This window comes from Mus caroli, unplaced genomic scaffold (assembly GCF_978045245.1).
Source record: "Mus caroli unplaced genomic scaffold, Mus_caroli_1 scaffold_14, whole genome shotgun sequence".
Lineage (NCBI taxonomy): Eukaryota > Metazoa > Chordata > Mammalia > Rodentia > Muridae > Mus > Mus caroli.
The window spans coordinates 1,397,963-1,421,286 of record NW_028227269.1 but is presented as its reverse complement, the minus strand read 5'-3'; the positions used below and the strand labels follow the sequence as shown (position 1 = coordinate 1,421,286).

General features: G+C 41.4%; 1 protein-coding gene across 8 annotated transcripts in view; it reads left to right on the top strand.

Annotated features, from left to right (window-relative positions):
* Window positions 1-23,324, top strand: part of Ncoa1 (nuclear receptor coactivator 1) — a 257,999-nt gene that overhangs the window by 134,757 nt on the left and 99,918 nt on the right. For all 8 annotated transcript variants that reach the window (XM_085830179.1, XM_085830180.1, XM_029484858.2 and 5 more), the window contains 3 exons: window positions 4,649-4,754; window positions 10,303-10,469; window positions 13,577-13,674. In XM_085830179.1, coding sequence (XP_085686305.1) covers window positions 4,666-4,754; window positions 10,303-10,469; window positions 13,577-13,674 — 354 coding nt within the window. In that variant the 5' untranslated portion in view covers window positions 4,649-4,665. The remainder of the gene's footprint in view (window positions 1-4,648; window positions 4,755-10,302; window positions 10,470-13,576; window positions 13,675-23,324) is intronic.

Sequence of the window (23,324 nt, the reverse complement as noted above, 5' to 3'; positions counted from 1 at the left end):
CAAATCAATGGCCTTTCTCTACACAAAGAATAAACAGGCTGAGAAAGAAATTAGGGAAACAACACCCTTCTCAATAGTCACAAATAATATAAAATATCTTGGCGTGACTCTAAGGAAGTGAAAGCTCTGTATAATAAAAACTTCAAGTCTCTGAAGAAAGAAATTCTAGAAGATCTCAGAAGATGGAAAGATCTCCCATGCTCATGGATTGGCAGGATCAACATTGTAAAAATGGCTATCTTGCCAAAAGCAATCTACAGATTCAATGCAATCCCCATTAAAATTCCAAATCAATTCTTCAACGAATTAGAAAGTGCAATCTGCAAATTCATCTGGAATAACAAAAAACCTAGGATAGCAAAAACTCTTCTCAAGGATAAAAGAACCTCTGGTGGAATCACCATGCCGGACCTAAAGCTCTACTACAGAGCAATTGTGATAAAAACTGCATGGTACTGGTATAGTGACAGACAAATAGACCAATGGAATAGAATTGAAGACCCAGAAATGAACCCACACACCTACGGTCACTTGATCTTCGACAAGGGAGCTAAAAACATCCAGTGGAAGAAAGACAGCATTTTCAACAAATGGTGCTGGCACAACTGGTTGTTAACATGTAGAAGAATGCGAATCGATCCATTCCTATCTCCTTGTACTAAGGTCAAATCTAAGTGGATCAAGGAACTTCACATAAAACCAGAGACACTGAAACTTATAGAGGAGAAAGTGGGGAAAAGCCTTGAAGATATGGGCACAGGGGAAAAATTCCTGAATAGAACAGTAATGGCTTGTGCTGTAAGATCGAGAATTGACAAGTGGGAGCTCATGAAACTACAAAGCTTCTGCAAGGCTAAAGACACCATCAATAAGACAAAAAAACCACCAACAGATTGGGAAAGGATCTTCACCTATCCTAAATCAGATAAGGGACTAATATCCAATATATATAAAGAACTCAAGAAGGTGGACTCCAGAAAGTCAAATAACCCCATTAAAAAATGGGGCTCAGAACTGAACAAAGAATTCTCGCCTGAGGAATACCGAATGGCAGAGAAACACCTGAAAAAATGTTCAACATCCTTAATCATCAGGGAAATGCAAATCAAAACAACCCTGAGATTCCACCTCACACCAGTCAGAATGGCTAAGATCAAAAATTCAGGTGACAGCAGTTGCTGGCGAGGATGTGGAGAAAGAGGAACACTCCTCCATTGTTGGTGGGATTGCAAGCTTGTACAACCACTCTGGAAATCAGTCTGGCGGTTCCTCAGAAAATTGGACATAGTACTACCAGAGGATCCAGCAATACCTCTCCTGGGCATATATCCAGAAGATGTCCCAACCGGTAAAAAGGACACATGTTCCACTATGTTCATAGCAGCCCTATTTATAATAGCCAGAAGCTGGAAAGAACCCAGATGTCCCTCAACAGAGGAATGGATACAGAAATTATGGTACATTTACACAATGGAGTACTACTCAGCTATTAAAAAGAATGAATTTATGAAATTCCTAGCCAAATGGATGGACCTGGAGGGCATCATCTTGAGTGAAGTAACACAATCACAAAAGAACTCACACAATATGTATTCACTGATAAGTGGATATTAGCCCAAAACTTAGGATACCCAAGATTTAAGATACAATTTGCTAAACGCATGAAACTCAAGAAGAATGAAGACCAAAGTGTGGACACTGTGCACCTTCTCAGAATTGGGAACAAAACACCCAGGGAAGGAGTTACAGAGACAAAGTTCGTAGCTGTGATGAAAGGATGGACCATTTAGAGACTGCCGTACCCAGGGATCCATCCCATAATCAACTTCTAAACGCTGACACCATTGCATACACTAGCAAGATTTTGCTGAAAGGACCCAAATATAGCTGTCTCTTGTGAGACGATGCTGGGGCCTAGCAAACACAGGAGTGGATGTTCACAGTCAGCTATTGGATGTATCACAGGGCTCCCAATGGAGAAGCTAGAGTAAGTACCCAAGGAGCTAAAGGGATCTGCAACCCTATTGTTGGAACAACATGATGTACTAACTAGAACCCCGGAGCTCTTGTCTCTAGCTGCATATGTATGGAAAGATGGCCTAGTCAGCCATCAATGGAAAGAGAGGCCCATTGGACTTGCAAACTTTATATGCCCCAATATAGGGGAATGCCAGGGCCAAAAGAATGGGAATGGGTGGATAGGGAAGTGGGGGGGCGCTATGGGGGACTTTTGGGATAGCATTGGAAACGTAATTGAGGAAAATATGTAATAAAAATATTAAAAAAAAAAAAAAAGAAATGGTACCTAAAAGAACAGCAACAACAACAATAAAGGACAAGGTGTGTGTGTGTGTGTGCGCGTTCTGTAATGCGCTGATACTAGGTGAACTGTGAAACTGTCTACTGTGTGGAGGGGAGGAGATCTCTGAATAGTGAGGATTTAGTGATGGGTTTCAGGCATGCTCAGATTTGTCTTTGGTAGGTAACGTGGTCATTTCAGAAAGACAAGGCTGGAAACTGGAGACTTTGAAAAACTATTTCTGTAGTCTACTAGGTGATGGCCTGAGCGCTCCTCGATGACAAAGGGAACTATGACGGGTGGATTTAGGAAATGAGAACACGTCCTGGTGTATTCTTACATGTAGTATGTAAGACAAGAGGCTAAAGTGGCTCAAAGCACACACACACGCACACACACACACACACACACACACACACACACAATGCATAAGAGAAATTAAGTGCTCAGACCACGGGCAGGCACGGAATGGTTACATTGTAAATTAAGTGATTGTTTTTTCTGCCCTGTGCTTTCTGTGATCATCCTTAATTAGGGGATCCACTTGACTTTTATGCAAAACAGAACAGAACAAAACCATGGTATCTTGGGAATAACATCAGGACAAGAGTGTCTTTCTTCTGATTATGTGACAGATTAGAAATAAGGAAGGTGAAGGGAACTGAGAAGCAAGAAAAAAAATCTTACATTAATCTAGAATCCTTGAGATATTTGGTTTCAAGCTAGGATCATAATTATATCTGCAACTGAAGAAGGAGGCAGTATAAAATCTCTTAAAACAAAATGTCTTGCAACCTACAAATAAGAACTCACCAGACAGAAAAATCTCTTACAGATGAATGGGCAGAAAAGAGATAGAAATGGCAAATGATGAATAAACAGGAAAAAAAGAATTAAAAAGTGGTTGCAAGATTACAGTCACAGGGGCTGGAGAGCTGGCTCAGCGGTTACGAACACCGACTGCACTTCCAGAGGCCCTGAGTTCAAATCCCAGCAACCACATGGCGGCTCACAACCATCCGTAATGAAATCTGATGCCCTTTTCTGGCGTGTCTGAAGACAGCTACAGTGTACTTACAAGTAATAAATGAATAAATAAATATTTTTAAAAATTATTTTTTAAAAAATATTACAATCATAGGGGTGGGGACAAGAACTAGGAAGACTGGAACTTTGAGGCCAGCCTGCACTGCATTGTTAATCCCAGGCATAACAACACTGTCTAAAGAACAGAACACACTTGGAGTGTTAGGTAGTTTCAAAACTATACTTCTAATATGGAGAAATTAGAAACATCTCCTCTTGTCCACATGAAGTAATCTCATGGTTAAAATTGTAGGTATTTTTTGTATGAGAAGAGGGCAATGATCTGTGGCCTTTGGAAGAGCTCTAGGAAGAGTACATTTTAGAACTAGGAAAGGATTAAGGCTCTGAGAGCCTGCTTAGACTTCAGCAGTTCTTTAAGTGTTCCCAGCTTGAGTGTTGGCATACAGTGCTATGTTATTTAGTAACTCAGACTTAAAGAGCTCCAGGTCTTCTTATTTCATGAGTTTTCTCTCCGTTTTGAGGGTAAGTGGAGTAATGATAAGGGTAGCATTTGGCACTATTGAAATCCAAGGGACTGATGACTCTCAGGTCACAGATAGGGCTCTGAGCTCCCTTCAGGGTTCTGCAGAGCAGTGACTGATGTGGACAGATCAGTAACTGGCACATGTGAAGACCTGGCTGACATGCAAGGCGGAATGACTCTGTTCTCTGGCATCCATACTAAGATCCTAACATAGACTAAACATTTGATCTTGGTCTCTGGATGATATAAACACAAGGTTAGGAGTATGGAATTCAGAGTGGAAAAGTACAATTCAAAACTCCAAATCAAGCTTATCACTTTAACTTTAATCACATAGATATTGTTCATTCTCTCTCAGTATTAATTCACAAATAAAGTTGTTTTAAGCCTTTTTACAAAGTAAGGTCTACATAATAATTTTGAATCTGAATAATAATACTAAAATTTTTCAGAGTCCAGTTTTTACATTTATACACGCAAGTGATTTTTCTCTTGGTAAAAATATTTCTACTTAATTATTCTAAGAAAATCTTTATTCATGAGGGATTGTTAATTTTGTTTCACTGGCTTACAAGTAAGCAGAGTAACAAGCAGCTGATGTCCCTGTGGTTTCCTTGGAGGCTGGTGCTTGTGTGATGGCTGTGGTCACCTAGCACTGTTTACAAGTGTTTGTTGTGTTGTTTTGTTTTTTGGTGTTTAGAAATAACAAGGGAGCCTCCCTGCTCTCACTTGGTTAGAAAGGTCATGAGAGATTCCTTTTTCTCACCCTCCCCATTTAGGTGTGAAGTTCATCAACATGAGTGGCCTTGGGGACAGTTCCTCAGACCCTGCAAACCCAGACTCTCATAAGAGAAAAGGATCGCCATGTGACACGCTGGCATCAAGGTAGGAATGCGCTTGTCTCTGACAGAGCTCTTTTGGTCATTTCTCCAACACTTTGGACTTTGTTTCATCCACTCCACATTGAGTGCCCACCTGTCTCCTCCTGCACATTCAGTACAGTCTGCCCCACCCAGGTCTTTGAATGTGTTTCTCCTTCCTTCCACCTTGTATCCTCTTTATTTCCAGTATTAATCTGTAGCTGTTATTGCAGATGCTGTGGTAAGCCATTACTTCCTTAAAGAGAGGCTTCTCTTCCTCCCACAACTAGTAGCTCAAATCTTTCTTTTTATTTATCTGTTCTGTACATCGTTATGGCTTTGATTCATAGTTATTGGCTGTTGCTAGAGAATATGGTCATTGCATAAATTCGTAGCTTCTTCGATAGGCTGTATGCTGCTCTAAAGTAAGGGACCTATCTGCTCGTGCTCAGCAACACTCGATCCCTAGTTCACAGTGCAAGATGTATCTTTTAACTAGTAAGGACAATAAATCCTGCCAAATGGATAAAAATTTCTATTGAACATCTTTAAATGCCATCTTAGGAACTAAGAAGTACATTGTTATAATATTTATATTAAAATAATTATTTGTGCCATTTACTACTTACTGTGTTTTTAAAAAATGACTACATTAAGCAGAGGAAAAGAAATTTAGTGCTAAAGGAACCCTAACAAGTGCCAGATGAAGGAGAACCTCAGAGCAAAAGCGTTTTCTCAGCTAACAAGAGGAAAGTCTAGATTTTATTCCATTTGGCTTCTAGGAGCTACATCAAATTTCTTCAGTTTCTACACTACTAACATTTTAAATCAGAAAATTATTTGCTGTGGAGACTGCCGTGTGTTTTGTAGGATGCTTCCTCATGTTACTGCTTGTACACTGAAATGCCAGTAGTGTCCTAGTTGTAGGAAGAAAATGGTCTGTAAACATTCCCAGATGTTCTCCAGGGGCCAGGAGAGCACTGCAGTGCAGCATCGCTGCAGCTAGGAATACCTGCTTCTCTCTCAGGGAGGGAGACAAGAGGGTTTACAAGACCGCTAGGGCTAGAGACTGGAAAAAGGGAAGTGACCGTTCCTCATAGGACAATCACCTAAGTGCACATGTGTCCAGATGCTAGGATAAAGGTACATGCCAAGATGTAAACCAGATGTGTGTTATCCAAGGACATTGTTCATTTCTGTATATAAATTCAGTCTTTCCTAAAGGAAAACGTAAAGATAAATAAAATATTATCTTTTATGCTTAATTTCTCATTTGAGGAAAACTTGAATATATAAGTGTTGCGGCCCGCCCGCGGTCCACAACACGAACGGTTCACTGAGAATGGCAGTTCCCTGCAAAGAGAGGAATCTAGACGGGGCGGAAGAAACAATGGAGTCAAGACAAGACTCTGATCAAGACTCAATTTAATATTTCCAGACACTCAGTTTATAAAGGAAGGGGGAGGGAACCCAATTTCCCGCCAAGTAACTCAGGGTCCAGTAGCAGGACGAACATGTGTGTGACTCCAGGCAGCAGAGGCAGGTTCCAGCAGTGGGCGTGGCAGGACGAATGAGCCGGTAGCTCCACCCTTGAGCAGGCAGGTTCCAGGCTGGGGGGAAGGGAGGCCACATATAAGAACAAATACTAAAAAGCTATATATAATAGCCATATAAATTTGATATATTGCAATATTAATATTTTATTATAATTGCATTTTTCCATTTTTGTCATTTCTTTGTTTTGTTTTAGACAGGGTTTAATTCTGTAGATCATTCTAGCTTTGAACGTGGGCCAGTCCTCCTGCATCAACTTGAGGGGAACTGGGATTCTAGGCATACACCATCATGCCCATTTTGTATTTTCAAATTGATAGTTATTAATGGATATGAATGCTAACAGCTGTGGGCATCAATAAACTATCTACCTATTGTGCTGAACTTGTATGATCTTGCTGATCTTGTATGGCTTATCTGTAAATTGCCTTTGTTTTGTTCTCTGTGTGTATGTGCATCTGTACATGATAGCATCATTACAAATACCAAAATTTTTATGTATTCCTTTCTCCTCTTTTAATGTTTTGAGATAATTATCTGATGTTTGCTTGGAAGATATTTGAAAGCACTGAAGCCTTCAGGTTTATATGTATGGGCTTCAGTTTTAATAAAACAATATCTTTGATATGGAAAATCAGAAATGTATTACTTTGAAACTGTGTATTAATGCCACCTTGCAATGCTTCCTCGGTCTTATTATTATATGCTCTCTCCCCAAACAGACTATGAGCTCATTAATCATAAAGAGCATCTGTTAGGCCTCACAAGGTATTGCCAGCCCTGTGGCAGAGCCAAGTATTACTGTCTGCAGAGCCCGAGACAGAGTGACTTCTCAGTTAAACGGTTTCTTGTGGTGAGGTAGCTTCTATCTCTTCAATGAAGGTTAAGGTGTTAGTTTCGAGTGGCGGTTAACTATGCCTTATCTTTCTTGAGCATTCCCAGCTTAACTCAACAAGTGCTTAGTAAATGCTAACTGTTCAGCCAACACACCATCTGTGTGCTGTTATAAGGATATAAATGAAGTGAGAGACAGGTTTTCTATCTTTGAGGAGCTTACAGATCTGGCCACGCCACTAATTCTTCTTAAGTCCGCCTGGGTTCCCCATTTTCTTAAAAATAAAGCATTGTAATTAAAGCCATACTAGATGGCATTGATTGAGCTAATAGGGCATGCCAAGAACTTAGCAATGCATCTTACACATCATAGCTTTCTTAATATCACAAACACTAGGAGGTAATTAATGTCATTATCCCAGTGGTACAGATGAAGAGATGGAAGCAGAGAGGTTAAACTGGTGTTCACTTGTCTGGGGTTTGATAGCTAGTTAGTGCCTGGAAGTTTCAGCCTGTGCTCCTGAGCAATTACCAGGACAGTCTGAAGTCACTGTGATCCTGCCCCCACTTCCTCTTACCCATATACTCTATGGTTCTGCCATACTCACCTGGTATGTATCAGTTTTGAACTTCATATTTCCACTCTTACTTTATACAGTTGATAGAGCCAAGTTACCTTCTAGAAAATAAGATCTTTCCACTTCTAACTTAGTGCCATTCTTTCTCTGGATTTAGAGCCATTTCTGTGTGTTTCTGTAGAGTTTGATTCTTGTCATAAACTATTACAATGGTCTGTTTTCTTTTACTTCCTTTCTAGTGGGAACTCCATCTAATTTACTTCAGAGTGCTTAGGAAACATCACATGACTATCTGTTATATAATCGCTAGTACATTAATTAAGGAAAGATACAGCAGTCCCTCCATATCCATAGGTTCAAAAGTATTCTGGAAAAAAAATGGCATCGATAACCAAACGTGTATCAACTTTGTGTAGTGCTATTGCCTAAATATAGTATGATAACAACTTATTTGCACTGTATGAGGTATTGTAAGTAATACAGAGATGGCTTTAAGCTTGGGGAGGAATTTTCATAGTGTATGCAATGGCACCATCTTATATAAAGGGTTTGCATATTGTGGATTTTGATATCCACAGGGATCCTGGAACTGGAACATATAAGATTGTGAAGCTAACTGTACTCATGAGAATGTAGCTCAGGATAAGCATTAACTAGCATGTCTGCCACTTAAGAGGTAATAAAGGGGCTTAGCAAATGAAGAAAGTTAATCTAAAGTAGTAAAGAGGCCTTTTCCATTTAAGATTGTATGCTCTGCATTCCTTCAATTTTGACTTTGAGCATGGCTGCTGTCTTCTTTTCCCTAGGTAGTTATTGGCTGCTTCACTTAAAGATATGATTTTCATTTTCGTACTCTGAAACTTAAGCCATTTTTATTGACATCTGCTATTCCTTACTGTATATAGTTTCTTGTTCCATCTCCTCTCTATATTGGGACACTTTTCTTTTACTCCATGATAGTTTCAGGCATTTCAGTATTACCTAAAACTTAATGGCAAAAACATGTTTGGAGGCTGAGTATGGAAGTACACACCTGCTATCCCAGGACTCTCCAGGTAGATGGGGGTTGATCACCAGTTCAAGAATAGCCAGGACTGTATAGTGAGAGATTCTCAAAATAAAACCAACAAACAAAAAATATCTGGGAGACCCACCAAGTCGACCTAAATTGATTACCCCTATTGAAATGTAGACCTTTAAGTTTAAACAGCTCCCCCTCTATCCTGAATCCACTAAATGTGTCTGCTGTCATGAGGTTCCCTAAGGTAAAATCACATGTCCTCAAATACTATCATGTTACAGATAAACCCTTCTGCATATGAAAATATGTTCCTCATTTTATTCCTGCTTTGCTTCAATGCCTCAGAGTGAGGTTTGCCGGGATGCCTTGCTGTGTTCTGTTTAAGTTATTAGGCAGAGTTTTACTATGCAAAGTGGAAATAATCCCTCAGTAATGAAAGATTTAACAAATAAAGACAGTGTGTGCAGTTGTTATAGTTTCAAGTCTGATTGTGTTTGGGGATCTGTACCATTTGTTAGAACTTTGTTTTATATCAAATGCAGTAAATTAGTTGACTGGGTTACTTCAGCTCACAGTGCTCTGTAAGTGCCTTTGCTTTTAAACTCTTTAAAATTTGTAAGAAAAGTAGAGGAGTTCCTAGTTGTTGTTAATTGTAAGGTTTTTAGCAACTGATTTTTCTCACTTTTCACCTTTTTGTTTCTACCACTTTTATGATTAGCCAAATGATTTTAACAAAACTTGTCGTGAATAGTGTTTCCTGTTTTATTTGGATAATGGGAAGTTTCAGGGTAATATTTTACCATCACTGAATGCATTACCTAAAGCAAATTGTGGGTGACTTGGCAAAATAAATTAGGGGTGAAGATTGAAGTGCAAACCCAACAGTAATCACTGCATACATTCAGGAGACTTCAGGTACTGCCGGTAACCCGCCCGACCCTCTGATCTTTTTGTTTTGCTTTAAGGCAACCACATTTGATTTGGTTTTAATGTGGACAAGAGCTTACATGTAGGTTTGATTTTCTGTTCAAGTTAGTGCTTGCTGCTCTTTCTGCAGCTGAATTTTAGAGTGTACTTTTGAATAGTTTCATTTTCATGAGGAACAATTAATATTCTTATCAGAATAAGAATGAAGGGCTTATCAGATTCTTCATTACAGTTTGTCTGAACTATAATCATAGTGCCACTTAAACTGTAGCAAAATTACTTGAAAATTCCCATTCTATTTCAAATGCACAGTATCCCAAAATATGAGAGGTTCATTTGCTTTCTGTCTAGTTCCTTTAATATCTGTAGCCCTTTGTTATCTGAAAATAATTGAGGTATATACATTGTTAGCAAATCCATTTGTTGTAGCGGTCACTGTCACATATTTTATCCAGAATTATTTTGTGTACTTGAGGATTTTCTAGTGTTTGAGTTTTAGATGTGATTTTAATTTGATTTTTAAATCTGGTTTTATATTTTAGGTAAAAACAAGACTTTCTTCAAATGTGTGAACATTAGTGTTTGATCAGAAAAGGCAATAAAATGGTATAAATATACGCTAACTGGATTTTTTTTGTGTGTGTGCCTGTGTATAACAGTACCGAGAAGAGGCGCAGGGAGCAAGAAAATAAGTATTTAGAAGAACTAGCTGAGCTGCTGTCTGCCAACATCAGTGACATTGACAGCTTGAGTGTAAAACCAGATAAATGCAAGATTTTGAAGAAGACAGTAGATCAGATACAGCTAATGAAGAGAATGGAACAAGGTAAAAATAAAATAAAGACCATGTTCTCTGTTGTTGTGATGTTTATGACATATTGTTCTGTGTTTCCGTTAAGAGCCCATGGTGCTTTATGCTTTTAGTAAAGAAATGTTTTTGTTCAATTTTTATTTTGAGTCAAAGATCCTTTCTTGATATTGCAAAGTGGCTTACTAAATTAACTTGAAAACTAGTGAAGTAATTAAGCAAGCTTGGGATGTTTTGGAGCCCATGTCTTAGGGCCTTAAACAGAAACACTAGTTGTAGACAAGATCTGAGGCCCTGGTATCCAGCTAAAGTACATAACCCTTGATGAAATCTCTCTTACTTGTCTGAGGAAGCTGGCCCCTGCCTGGCTCACAAGTGGGGATGTAGCTCTGGGGCAGGGAGTCCCTGTTGTATTTTTTATAGCACCCATACTTGCTGGGAACCCTACACCACGAACCCCTTAGGCTGTGGCCAGAAGGGAAGGGAGAACATTCTGGGAGCACGGCTGCTCATGGGGTGCTGCGGAGCTTTCAGGGGAGTGTGCTGACACACACATCATATGCTGGTGAGTAGAACACAAGCCCCAAGACCTTCACAGTGACAACAGCAGTGTGAAAAGACTCAAGTGCTGTAACTTAGAGATCTTTGAAACTGATTTAGCAAAGAGGAGAAACTAGAAGCCTACAGACACCAGTGTCCTTGCTTGCTCTTACTATCCAAAGCCAGAGATAGCAGGATTTTCTGAGGAAACCCACCAGTCCCAGGGAAGAGGCTTTTAGGCTCATCCCTCATGAAATCTTAACTCTTACTACATTCTAGTTGCCAGGTGTCATTTTTATGTGTCTCACATGAACAAAGCCACAGGCATCTCATGAAAGGCTGTTGTTACAAAAAGAAAAGCAGGACGAGAGGAAATGCAGGGTAAGCTGAGGCAGAAGTAAGGAGCAGCAACAGAACTAACATGTCAGTCCCTCGGACAAGCCTAAGTCAGCCTGTACTGCACTGGGGACCCTATCTCAGCAAGGCGGGGTGTAGGGCAGGGACACACACTCACACAGGCCTGGCACAGTGAGTACAGAATGTTCACACCCAAGCACAATGTAGTGATTGTTAACACACCCAGGAAAAAGCCAAGGAGAGATAGGTCTCAAGTGCAGCAGATTGCTTTCAGAATGGGTTCAAAGTAACACTGCAGACAAGACCCCCAACATATAACTCTGTGTCTGTTATGGAAGTATGAATGGGAAACAGGAATTTTAAGACAAAGTGCCCTTTTCAGAAACTGCTATCAAAGCCTCAGTATTAAAGTAAGAAACAAAGACATGGGATCTTAACCCAGGAAACGAGAAACTGAACACAGAAAAATGGGAAAGGAGACACAGGTATTACTGTTGTGTAGATACCTAAAAACAAAACATGAGGTAGGAAGTGGTGGCGCACACCTTTAGTCCCAGCACTTGGGAGGCAGAGGCAGAAGGATCTCTAACTTTGAGGCCAGACTGCAGAGTGAGTTCCAAGGCAACCAGGGTTACATAGAGAACCCCTGTCTTGGAAGAAAACAAAGCAACAAAACAAAACAAACAAACATGTCCCTAAAACCATAAGAACAGTTGCAATTGCAGCAAGCAGAAAGGGAAGAAATGCTGCTGGATTGTGGGCACATAAGACTGTCAGATAGATGGCCAGGTCTCGTAGATGGCTGGGTTGGGTTTGGGTCTAGTAATGTGGCTGTTGCTTTGATTTGGGTGTTTGTTTGTTATGTTTTGAGGCGGGATCTCGCTATGTAGCTCTGTCTGGCCTGTAACTATTTAGTACAGGCTGACTTCAAACTCACAGAGATCTTCCTGCCACCATCTTCCCAGTGCTAGGACCAAAAATGTGTGTGCCCTCATGCCTGGCCAGAGGAAGTTTTAAAATCAGGTGGAGTGGTGAGAGATGAGTTAAACAACCCAAACTATTTTAACACTTAAAACTACATACAAAATATAATATATAAAAATATACAAATAAAATAGATGATATGCAAAATATATACCTGGATTTACTTTTAAAGTATATTCATGACCATTGTTATAGAGATGTTAAATATTGACTAATAAAAATGTAATTAGATATCTGAGAGGATATAATATAGGAGGCATAGATGGTACGACTCGGACAAACTGCAATGGCTTGAACAGGATAGTCTAGGGAGCTGTCAAGGATGCAGATGTCCCCTGTAGATTTGGCTGCCATTCCTAGGCTCTTTCCATCACAGTGTGTAAGAAACATGGCTGACCATGTCTGCATCCCAACTGTCCAGATTAGGGTACAGGAAGACAGACAAGTACGCGTTTTTCCTCTAGAGACAAGATCTAGAACTGTCCATAACTTCTGTTCCCATTCCATAGGCCATCCCCTTATGCATAACTATTCCTGTCTTCAGTTTTCCCTAAAACTTTAAATGTGTTCACATGCAGTAATTTAAACTGTATGAATTTAGTGAGTTTTAAAATTTTTTGACTTTTTTTTTACTTTTTTTGTTGTTATTTTTTTTAATTAGGTATTTTCTTCATTTACATTTCCAATGCTATCCCAAAAGTCCCCCATACCCTTCCCCCAACTCCCCTACCCACCCACTCCCACTTCTTGGCCCTGGCGTTCCCCTGTACTGAGGCATATAAAGTTTGCAAGTCCAATGGGCCTCTCTTTCCAGTGATGGCCGACTAGGCCATCTTTCGATACATATGCAGCTAGAGACAAGAGCTCCAGGGTACTGGTTAGTTCATCATGTTGTTCCATCTACAGGGTTGCAGACCCCTTCAGCTCCTTGGGTACTTTCTCTAGCTCTTCCATTGGGGACCCTGTGTTCCATCCAGTAGCTGACTGTGAGCATCCACTTCTGTGTTTGCCAGGCCCCAGCATAGCCTCACAAGAGACAACTATATCAGGGTCCTTTCAGCAAAATCTTGCTAGTGTATGCAATGGTGTCTACATTTGGCAGCTGATTATGGGATGGATCCCCAGGTATTTGCTTAAAAAGTAAATCTTTCTTATACCGGTAATATAAATCTATGTTTTCATAAACTGCCTCTGATGAGAACGAGCTCTTGGCATGCTTAGCTTTTCAAGTTTCATTGTTGCAGAGAAATCCACGACTGATGATGATGTGCAGAAGTCCGACATCTCCTCGAGCAGCCAAGGAGTGATAGAGAAGGAGTCACTGGGCCCTCTTCTTCTGGAGGTAAGTGTCCTCGCTGATCCCAAAAGGAAAATCTTCCTTTTTACCAATTTAATGTCATAGATCCAATTAATAAATTATGAAACAAAGTAGTTCTTTAAACTTTTAAAAATTGGTTTTGATTATAAAGACTGCTGTGTCATAGTTGCTATTTCAGAATTAATGTGAGTAATGGACATAAAATTTGTTTCATATAGGTAATCCCAGGACTCTGAAGCAAAACAAACCAAAGCCTACATAATGGAGTGCTTAGAATTATCTGGGAAAAGAAAACTGAATTAGGTCATTACCAGATACATAACTAGTTTAGCTAGCTAGTACAATGTACGCGTACTATAGAATTTCACCTTTAAATGAAAGATCCTCTACTGCATTGGACTAAATATTGCCCTAGAACATTTTCTGAGTAAGAAGGTTTACATTGATTTTATATACTCATACATACACATGTACACACATCCACATGTGAATGAGAATTAAATTACTATCAAGTTTTATAAAGAGAAGAAGGTTTAGACTTGAGTTGCTTTGCAGCTACTGTAGTATTTCACCTCTGTCTGTTCTCTCTCATTCCTGTTGCCTGGATTTTGAATATAAATGCTGTTTCCAAACCAATTGATCACCTTAAACACCTCTCGTACATAGATGTTTAAAGCACATATCTATGCTTACATGCAGATGCTTTTCTGTCTCAAAGACAAATTGCATATTTATTTACCCAAATATACAAAATAAATTCTCCCCCTGTCCTTTCTGTAGCCGGGGGAGGGGTCTTACTAACAAACTTGTACATATCTCAGTTTTCTAAGTCTTGAATACAGTTTGTTCTGTTTCCATAGCTTGCATATAGTCTCCTTTGCCTGGTCAGGAGTAGTGTTGCATTCTTAAAGAGACTTTACCCCCACTGTGGGATCATTACTCTGGTTTTAACCTTTGTAAATTTCTTTGTTGTCTTTGCCTGCTTGGATACTGTAAAGATATTGGGAATTATGTGTTTTATTCCAAAACCTTTGTCCAGTGACCTTAAGTGGCAATCTCATTTAGATCCAGGGCTCTGCAAGAAGTCTTGCCCAGTATGAGCCCTGCTGTGAGACCAAGGTGGTTCTCCTTAAAGGGTGACATCCTGGGCAGATGGCAGAACTCTCAGATTGATTGGGTTGTACTTAATGGACAAGCATTTGTTATCATCTCTGTATGCAGCACATCATAAGGCCAGCTGTCGGGAAGATTCCTCCCCAGGAGCGCATGTGAGTTGAGACTTGTAGAGAAAGAAAAATGATGGTAAATTGTTTTCATCAGACAGAGTTTAGGAAATAGAGATGTTTGTATATTCATATTCATAACACTAGTCCCCAAAACAGTCCCTGAATTATTATTTTTATTTTTTCACTAATTTATTTTTCACTTTACAACCCAATATCAGCCCCCTCTCCTCCCAGTCTCTTCCCCACAAACACACACAGCTCCTTCCTCTCTCACAGTACCCCTCCCCCTCACAGCCCCTTCCTTCCCTCTCACAGCACCCCTCCCCCTCACAGCTCCTTCCTTCCCTCTCACAGCACCCCTCCCCCTCACAGCTCCTTCCTTCCCTCTCACAGCACCCCTCCCCCTCACAGCTCCTTCCTTCCCTCTCACAGCACCCCTCCCCCTCACAGCTCCTTCCTTCCCTCTCACAGCACCCCTCCCCCTCACAGCTCCTTCCTTCCCTCTCACAGCACCCACATGCACACACACTCTCCCACCTCACCGTCCACCCCAGCACATCAACTCAATGCATGACTAGGTGCATCCTCTCACTGAGGCCAGACAAGGTGGATCAGTTAAGAGAATGGAATCCACAAGCAGGCAGCAGATTCAGGGATAGCCCCTGCTCCAGCTGTTGGGGGATCTACACAGATGTGGGGGCCTACGTCCAGCCCATGCTCACTCTTTGGTTGGTAGTTCAGTCTCTGAGAGCCCCCAAGGGTCCAGATTAGTTGACTCTGTTGGTCTTCCTGTGGAGTCACTATCCTCTTTGGGTCCCTCAATCCTAACCTCCAGCTCTTCTACAAGATTCCCAGAGCTCCATCTAATGTTTGGCTGTGGGTCTCTGCATCTCTTTCCATTGGCTCCTGGGTAGAACCTCTCAGAGGACAGTTATGCTAGACTCCCATCTGTCTGCAAACATAACAGAGTATCATTAATGGTGTCAGACATTGGTGCTTGCCCATGGGATGGGTCCACATTAGCCTTCTCCAGCTGTGCTTTAAACAGCACCTTCAGAGCCAGGATAAACTTGCTTTGTCTCTCCCTCACCAAATAGATATTTCCAAACTTCCCTTTTCCTAGTGGGCAGCCAATGTCAAAATCTTCCAAAGTCTACTGCCTTTTTTGCGTGTGTGTGTCTTCAGTCTTCTGTTATGGATGCCTTCCTTCTTTTCAGAATTATATCCGGAGGCTGCAGGCCTCTTCTGGGGGTTACTGAGCCAGGTCACAGGTCAAGGAACACTGGCAGCTGGCAACTGCTTTAGCGCTGGCTTCTGACCTGCTACAAGTTTCTGGGCTTATGAAGGGACACGCTGGGAGTTGAAAGGACACAGGACCCTCTGGGCCTGGCCACTGCTAGCAGATCCTAGGTTCTGAGAAGGAATCTGCTCACTTATCAAGACACATTTCAGGCCGAAGGGAACCGTGGTCTTAACAGGCCTGGAGACAGTTTTCTTTACATCTGTCCATGTCAAAGGCAGGAACCTGCTCCCGACCGAAGCCTCCAAGTGATCCCAGTAGCTCAGCCATGAGGTTGTATCATTTTTAAAGATTGGGATTGTAACACATCATCTATTATTGACTTTATGTTTTTATGTTGTAAAATGTATATAAGTATGTGTCTCATTTATAATAAAAAACAAAAATTAGGAACATTGAATGGTATGTAACACTGATTCAATTATAATCCAAGGATATCCAAAAAGATTTTAGAGCTACTTTTTCTTTAAATGTGAATTTTTAATTCTTATATTTACATAAACTGCAAGTTAAATAAATATATACTGACAACCACTATGATCTTTATAAGTTAGTTGAATATGAAAGTGCCTTTGTGTGTCCATCAACCTCAAAACAGTTTACAGAGTTTTGTTCAGCTTGAGGTTTGCATAGCATCGCACGCCTGTCTCTCTTGCATTTTTAGATTAAGTGAGAAGCAGCCACAGCAATCAGTGTGAATACAAATATCTTTCTCCTTTTTCTTACTAAAGAAAATCTTAGTGGAGTCACAGTAGCTGAATGGTTAAGGTGTTAGACTTAAAAATGTTACAATAAATACTAAAAATGTGATTATGCTGTTTAAACAATTCTTGGCTGTATGCTTTATGTTAGTTATCTAAAACTTAGTTTTAAGCTAAATGTAACATTTCAAGCAATAACTTCATCCCTTCATCCACTGGTGGACACTGAGGCTGATTATATGTCCTGGCTATTTTGAGCAGTGCTGCAATGATACCTCTTCAAGGAACTGATTTCAATTTCAGTGACTATATATACTCAGGCATACAGTTGCCTAGATGGCTAGGTTATCTGATTTCTGGTTTTTGATTTTTTATTTTTGTGGATCTTCTATGCTATGTTCCATACTGAGTCTACAAGTTTATATTCTTACCAGCAAGTACAAAGATTCCCTTTTCTCTGAATTCTCACCTGTAGCTTTATTTTTTGTCTTTACAATACTAGCCATTCTGACAGGTATGTGTCTTAGTTAGGGTCTTACTGCTGTGAACAGACACCATGACCAAGGCAAGTCTTATAAAAAAACAACATTTAATTGGGCCTAGCTTACAGTTTCAGAGGTTCAGTCCATTATCATCAAGGTGAAAGCATGGCAGCATCCAGGCGGGCATGGCGCAGGCAGAGCTGAGAGTTCTACATCTTCATCCAAAGGCTGCTAGTGGAAGGCTGACTTCCAGGCAACTAGGATGAGGATCTTATGCCCACACTCACAGTGACACACCCATTCTAACCAGGTCACACCAACAAGGCCACACCTCCAAATGGTGCCACTCCCTGGTCCAAGAATATACAAACCATCACAGTATGTCATTTTAATTCATATTTCAAATTAAGTGTCCACTAATGGATAAGTCAATAAAGAAAATACAATATATATTCACAGTGGAATGCGATTCTACCGTTAAAAAACATAAGGAATGTTACTTATAACAACATAGTTGAGCCTGGAAGAAACTATAAGAAATGGTATGACCCAATTAACAGAAAGACAAGTGCTTTCTGGGTCACTTATGTGCAGTATAAACTGGGCACTTACAGAGGCAGACAAAGGGCAGTTTCGAGGGGCTGGGAAGGAAAGGGTCCAGGATGAAAGATGTTTGTCGTCCAAAGGATTATGTTTTCAGTCAGAGAGTTCAGCACTGATGATGCCTGCCTGTAGTCTCAGTCCTTGGAGATTAAGAAAGAAAGTTCAAGGCTATATAAAGTTTGAGGCTTGTCACTCTCTCATTTGAACAGTTGTGGCTTTCTTTAGTAGTTTCCATCTCCTGCAAAAAGAAACTTCTTTGACGGGGGCAGGCACTACATTTATTTGTGGATGTCCATATATAATTATTTAGATTGCAGTTAGGAATTATGCTGGTTTAGGTTCTTTTAAACCATGGTTCTCCTCCATGAGCCACAACTTCACTAGACATTGGTGATTGGCTAGGTGTACAGTACCAGACATGATTTCCCTTCTAGTGAGATGACCAACTAAGTCCCATTGGACAGCTTTTGGTTACCAGCAAGATCTAAGTACCACTATTGTATCTTCCAGGATTGCTGGTACTGACTGTACCTCTCACTTAGCAGTTTACCTAGCACCTTTGGGAGGAGGCTTTCAGGACAGATCCAGCTCTAATCCTCTGGTCCTGTATCTAAAGTGGGGAGTCTTGTGTCAGCAATAGGGACTTTATCTTCAACTTCTAGGAGACAACAACAGTGGCCTATGTGTTTTGAGAATCTCTTAGACTCCCCTAGCCCAAGACTCATAAGCAGTTTTCTCATGCCTCATACCAGGAGTTTTGTTACATGATTCTTCGGAGGAGGCATTGTCATGCCAAGTGCAATAACTTCATTTAAACTGTGCACACGCACACACACACTTATATGAATCATATGCAATTTTAAGAAAATATAAAATAACATGGTTATGGCTATTTCAAACATCTTCACTGTTAATTTACCTCTCTCCTTCCTCTTTGTTGGTATGGTTCTCCTTCCCCTCCCCAGTTAAAGACTCCTCCCCTCTTTTTCCATCCCCACCCCCTCTCTAGAACTGCTTCACTGCTCCCATGGACCTATTCTGGGTCTCTGTGCTTACACCAGCTTATATATTCACATCTGGGGTTTGGAGCTAGGATCCACAATGAGACAGAATATGCAGGCTTTGTATTTCTAGGTTTGAGTTATCTCGCTGCATATATTATCTGGTTTTATCCATTTATATGAAATTTTAGATGATTTCATTTTTCTTTACAACTGAGTAGTATTCCAGTGTGCGTGCACACACGTGCATGTGTGTGTGTGCATGCGTGTGTGTGTGTGTGTGTGTGTGTGTGTGTGTGTGTGTCACATTTTCATTATTCATTCATCAGCTGAAGGACATTTAGGGTGTTTCTTTTTTAAAAAATTATTTTATTTATTTACATTCTAGCTGATTCCCCCCTTGCTGGTCTCCCCTCTCCCAGTTCCTCATCCCATCCCTCCTCCCCACCAAAAGAGTACCCACCCCCCACCAGCCTCCCCCTTCCCTGGGGCCTTAAGTCTCATCTTCTCCCACTGAGGCCAGACCAGGCAGGCAGTCCTTTGCTATACATGTGCTATGTGCTAAGGGACCTTGGACCAGCCCATGTGTGCTATCTGGTTAGTGATTCAATCTCTAGGAGCTCCCTGGGGTCTGGGTTGGTTGCTACTGCTGGTCTTCCTATGGGGTCACCCTCCCCTTCAGCTTCTTCAATCCTTCCCCTAATTCATCCACAGGAGTCCCCGACTTCAGTCCAATGGTTGGGTGTAAGTATCTGTGTCTGTCTCCGTCAGCTGCTGGTAGGGCCTCTCAGAGGACAGCCATGCCAGGCTCCTGTCTGTAAGCACATCATAGCATCAGTAATAGTGTCAGGCCTTGGTCCCCCCTCACTCAAGATGGATCCCAAGTTGGGCCAGTTACTACCTTTCCTTCATTTTTTCCGTCCTTTCCTCTCCATTTTTGTCCCTGCAGTTCTTTCAGACAGGAAAAATTCTGAGTCAGAAATTTTGACTCTGGGCTGGTAACCTTTTCTCTCCACTTTGGGCCCTGACTACCCACTGGAGGTGGTCTGTTTCTGTTCCCTCTACCCATTGTTGAGTCCTGAGAGTCTCTCACCTCCCAGGTCTCTGGTACTTTCTAGAGAGTCCCCCACCTCCTACCCCCTAAAAGCTGCATATTTCCATTCATTCTCCTGGCCCTCTGGGTTTCTTTGTTGCCCACCCACACCCCAGCCTGATCCTGTTCCACTTTCCCTCCCCTGTTCCCTTTGTGTTTTTTTTAATTAGATATTTTCTTCATTTACATTTCAAATGCTATCCTGAAAGTCCCCTATCCCCTCCCCCCACCCCCACCCCCGCCCTGCTCCCCAGCCCACCCACTCCTGCTTCCTGGCCCTGGGATTCCCCTGTACTGGGGCATATGATCTTCACAAGACCAAGGGGCCTCTCCTCCCATTGATGGCCACCCTCTGTTACATATGTAACTAGAGATACAAGCTCTGGGGGTACTGGTTAGTTCATATTGTTGTTTCTCCTATAGGGTTGCAGACCCCTTTAGCTCCTTGGGTACTTTCTCTAGCTCCTTCATTGGGGTCCGTGTGTTCCATCCACTGTGAGCATCCACTTCTGCATTTGCCAGGCACTGGCATAGCCTCACAAGAGACAGCTATATCAGGGTCTGTTAGCAAAATCTTGCTGGCATATGCAATAGTGTCTGGGTTTGGTGGTTGTTTATGGGATGGATCCCCGGGTGGGGCAGTCTCTGGATGGTCTTTCCTTCCATCTCAGCTCTGAATTTTGTCTCTGTAACTCCTTCCATGGGTATTTTGTTCCCCATTCTAAGAAGGAATGAAGTATCCATACTTTGGTCTTCCTCCTCCTTGTAAAAACTGCATGGTACTGGTACAGTGACAGACAGGTAGACCAATGGAATAGAATTGAAGACCCAGAAATGAATTCACACACCTATGGTCACTTGATCTTTGACAAGGAAGCTAAAACCATCCAGTGGAAAAAACACAGCATTTTCAACAAATGGTGCTGGCACAACTGGAGTTATCATGTAGAAGAATGCGAATCAATCCATTCTTATCTCCTTGTACAAAGCTCAAGTCTAAGTAGATCAAGGAATTCCACATAAAACCAGAGACACTGATACATAAATATCAGTGGAGATACAGAAGTATCAGAGGAGAAAGTGGGGGAAAGCCTCGAAGATATGGCAGAGAGGAAAAATTCCTGAACAGAACAGCAATGGCTGGTTGTAAGATCGAGAATCCACAAGTGGGACCTCATGAAACTGCAAACCTTCTGTAAGGGAAAACACACTGTCAATAAGACAAAAAAGGCCACCAACAGATTGGGAAAGGATCTTTACCAATCTTAAATCTGATAAGGGACTAATATCTAATACATACAAAGAACTCAAGAAGCTAGACTCCAGAAAAATCAAATAATCTTATTTAAAAATGGGGTACAGAGCTAAACAAAGAATTCTCAACTGAGGAATACTGAATGGCTGAAAAGCACCTGAAAAAATGTTCAACATCCTTAATCATCAAGGAAATACAAATCAAAACAACCCTGAGATTCCACCTCACACCAGTCAGAATGGCTAAGATAAAAATTCAGGTGACAGCAGATGCTGGCGAGGATGTGGAGAAAGAGGAACACTCCTCCATTGTTGGTGGAATTGCAAGCTTGTACAACCACTCTGGAAATCAGTCTGGTGGTTCCTCAGAAAATTGGACATAGTACTACCGGAGGATTCCCGCAATACCTCTCCTGGGCATATATCCAGAAGATGTCCCAACCGGTAATAAGGACACATGCTCCACTATGTTCATAGCAGCCTTATTTATAATAGCCAGAAGCTGGAAAGAACCCAGATGCCCCTAAACAGAGGAATGGATACAGAAAATGTGGTACATTTACACAATGGAGTACTACTCAGCTATTAAAAAGAATGAATTTATGAAATTCTTAGGCAAATGGATGGATCTGGAGGGCATCATCCTGAGTGAGGTAACCCAATCACAAAAGAACTCACATGATATGTACTCACTGATAAGTGGATATTAGCCCAGAAACTTAGAATACCCAAGATACAATTTGCAAACCACATGAACCCCTTTGTGTTTCTTAACTACTGTGAGCACAGCAGCAGTGAGCAGGCTGAGTGAGCATGGAATGGATGCTGAGTCCCTTGGGCAGGTCCCCAGGAGGAGTAGAGCTGGATGATACAGTAGACGTAGTTTTAGTTTTTTGAGAATTTCTCACCCCGATTTCCACAGTGGCTGCAGCACTTTGCAGTCCCAGCTGAAGTGAATGAGGGTTTCCTTCTCTGCTTCCTCAAAGCTTTGGCTGCCTCAGCCTTTCTCACTGGGGTAAAGTGGAACCTCAGAGCTGTTTTAATTTCATTTCTCTAATGCTATGGATGAGGAACATTTTTGAAATATTTCTTAACCAATTTTATTTCTTTTGAGATCTCTGTTTGTATCAATAGCCCGTTTTATTTATTTATTTATTTATTTATTTATTTATTTATTTAAATTGGATATTTTATTTGTTTACATTTCAAATGTTATCCCCTTTTCTGGTTTCCCCTCTGCAACCCCCCTATCCCATACCCCATTACCCTGCTTCTATGAGGGTTCTCCCCAACCCACCTACCCACTCCCGCCTCACTGCCCTACCATTCCTCTACACTGGGGCCTTAAGCCTTCAAAGGACCAAGGGCCAAATAAGGCCCCTTCAGCTTCTTTAGTCCATCCCCTAACTTCTCCATTCGAATATGTGTGCTCAATCCAATGGTTGGCTGCATCCACATCTGTATTGGTCAGGATCTGGTAGAGCCTCTCAAGAGACAGCTGTATCAGGCTCCTGTCAGAAAACACTTCTTGGCATCAGCAATAGTGCCTGGGTTTGGTGTCTTCATGTAGTAGCATGTAGTATGGATCCCCAGGTAGGGCAGTCTCTGGATGGCCTTTCATTCAGTCCGTGTTCCACTCTTTGTCCCTGTATTTCCTTTAGTCAGGAGCAATTCTTTGTTAAAATTTTGGAGATGGGTAGGTAGCCCCATCCTTCAAGGGGGGGAGGGGCAATGTGGGTCAGCATGCCTAACCTCTGGATATGGTCTCAACAGGTTCTCCCTCTCCTTTGTGGGGTATTTCAGCTAATGTTATCTCTGTGGGGTCCTGGGAGGCTCTTGCTTTCCTAGCATCTGGGACTTTCTGATTCTGCCCCCAGTTTCCCATCCCCCATCGCTACATTGTTCAATCTCCTCCATACCTGATTCTGTTCCTCTCTTCCTCCCAAGTCCCTCCCACCCTCTATTTCCCTTGATTATATTGTTTGCCCTGCTAAGTGGGAGTGAAGTATCCACT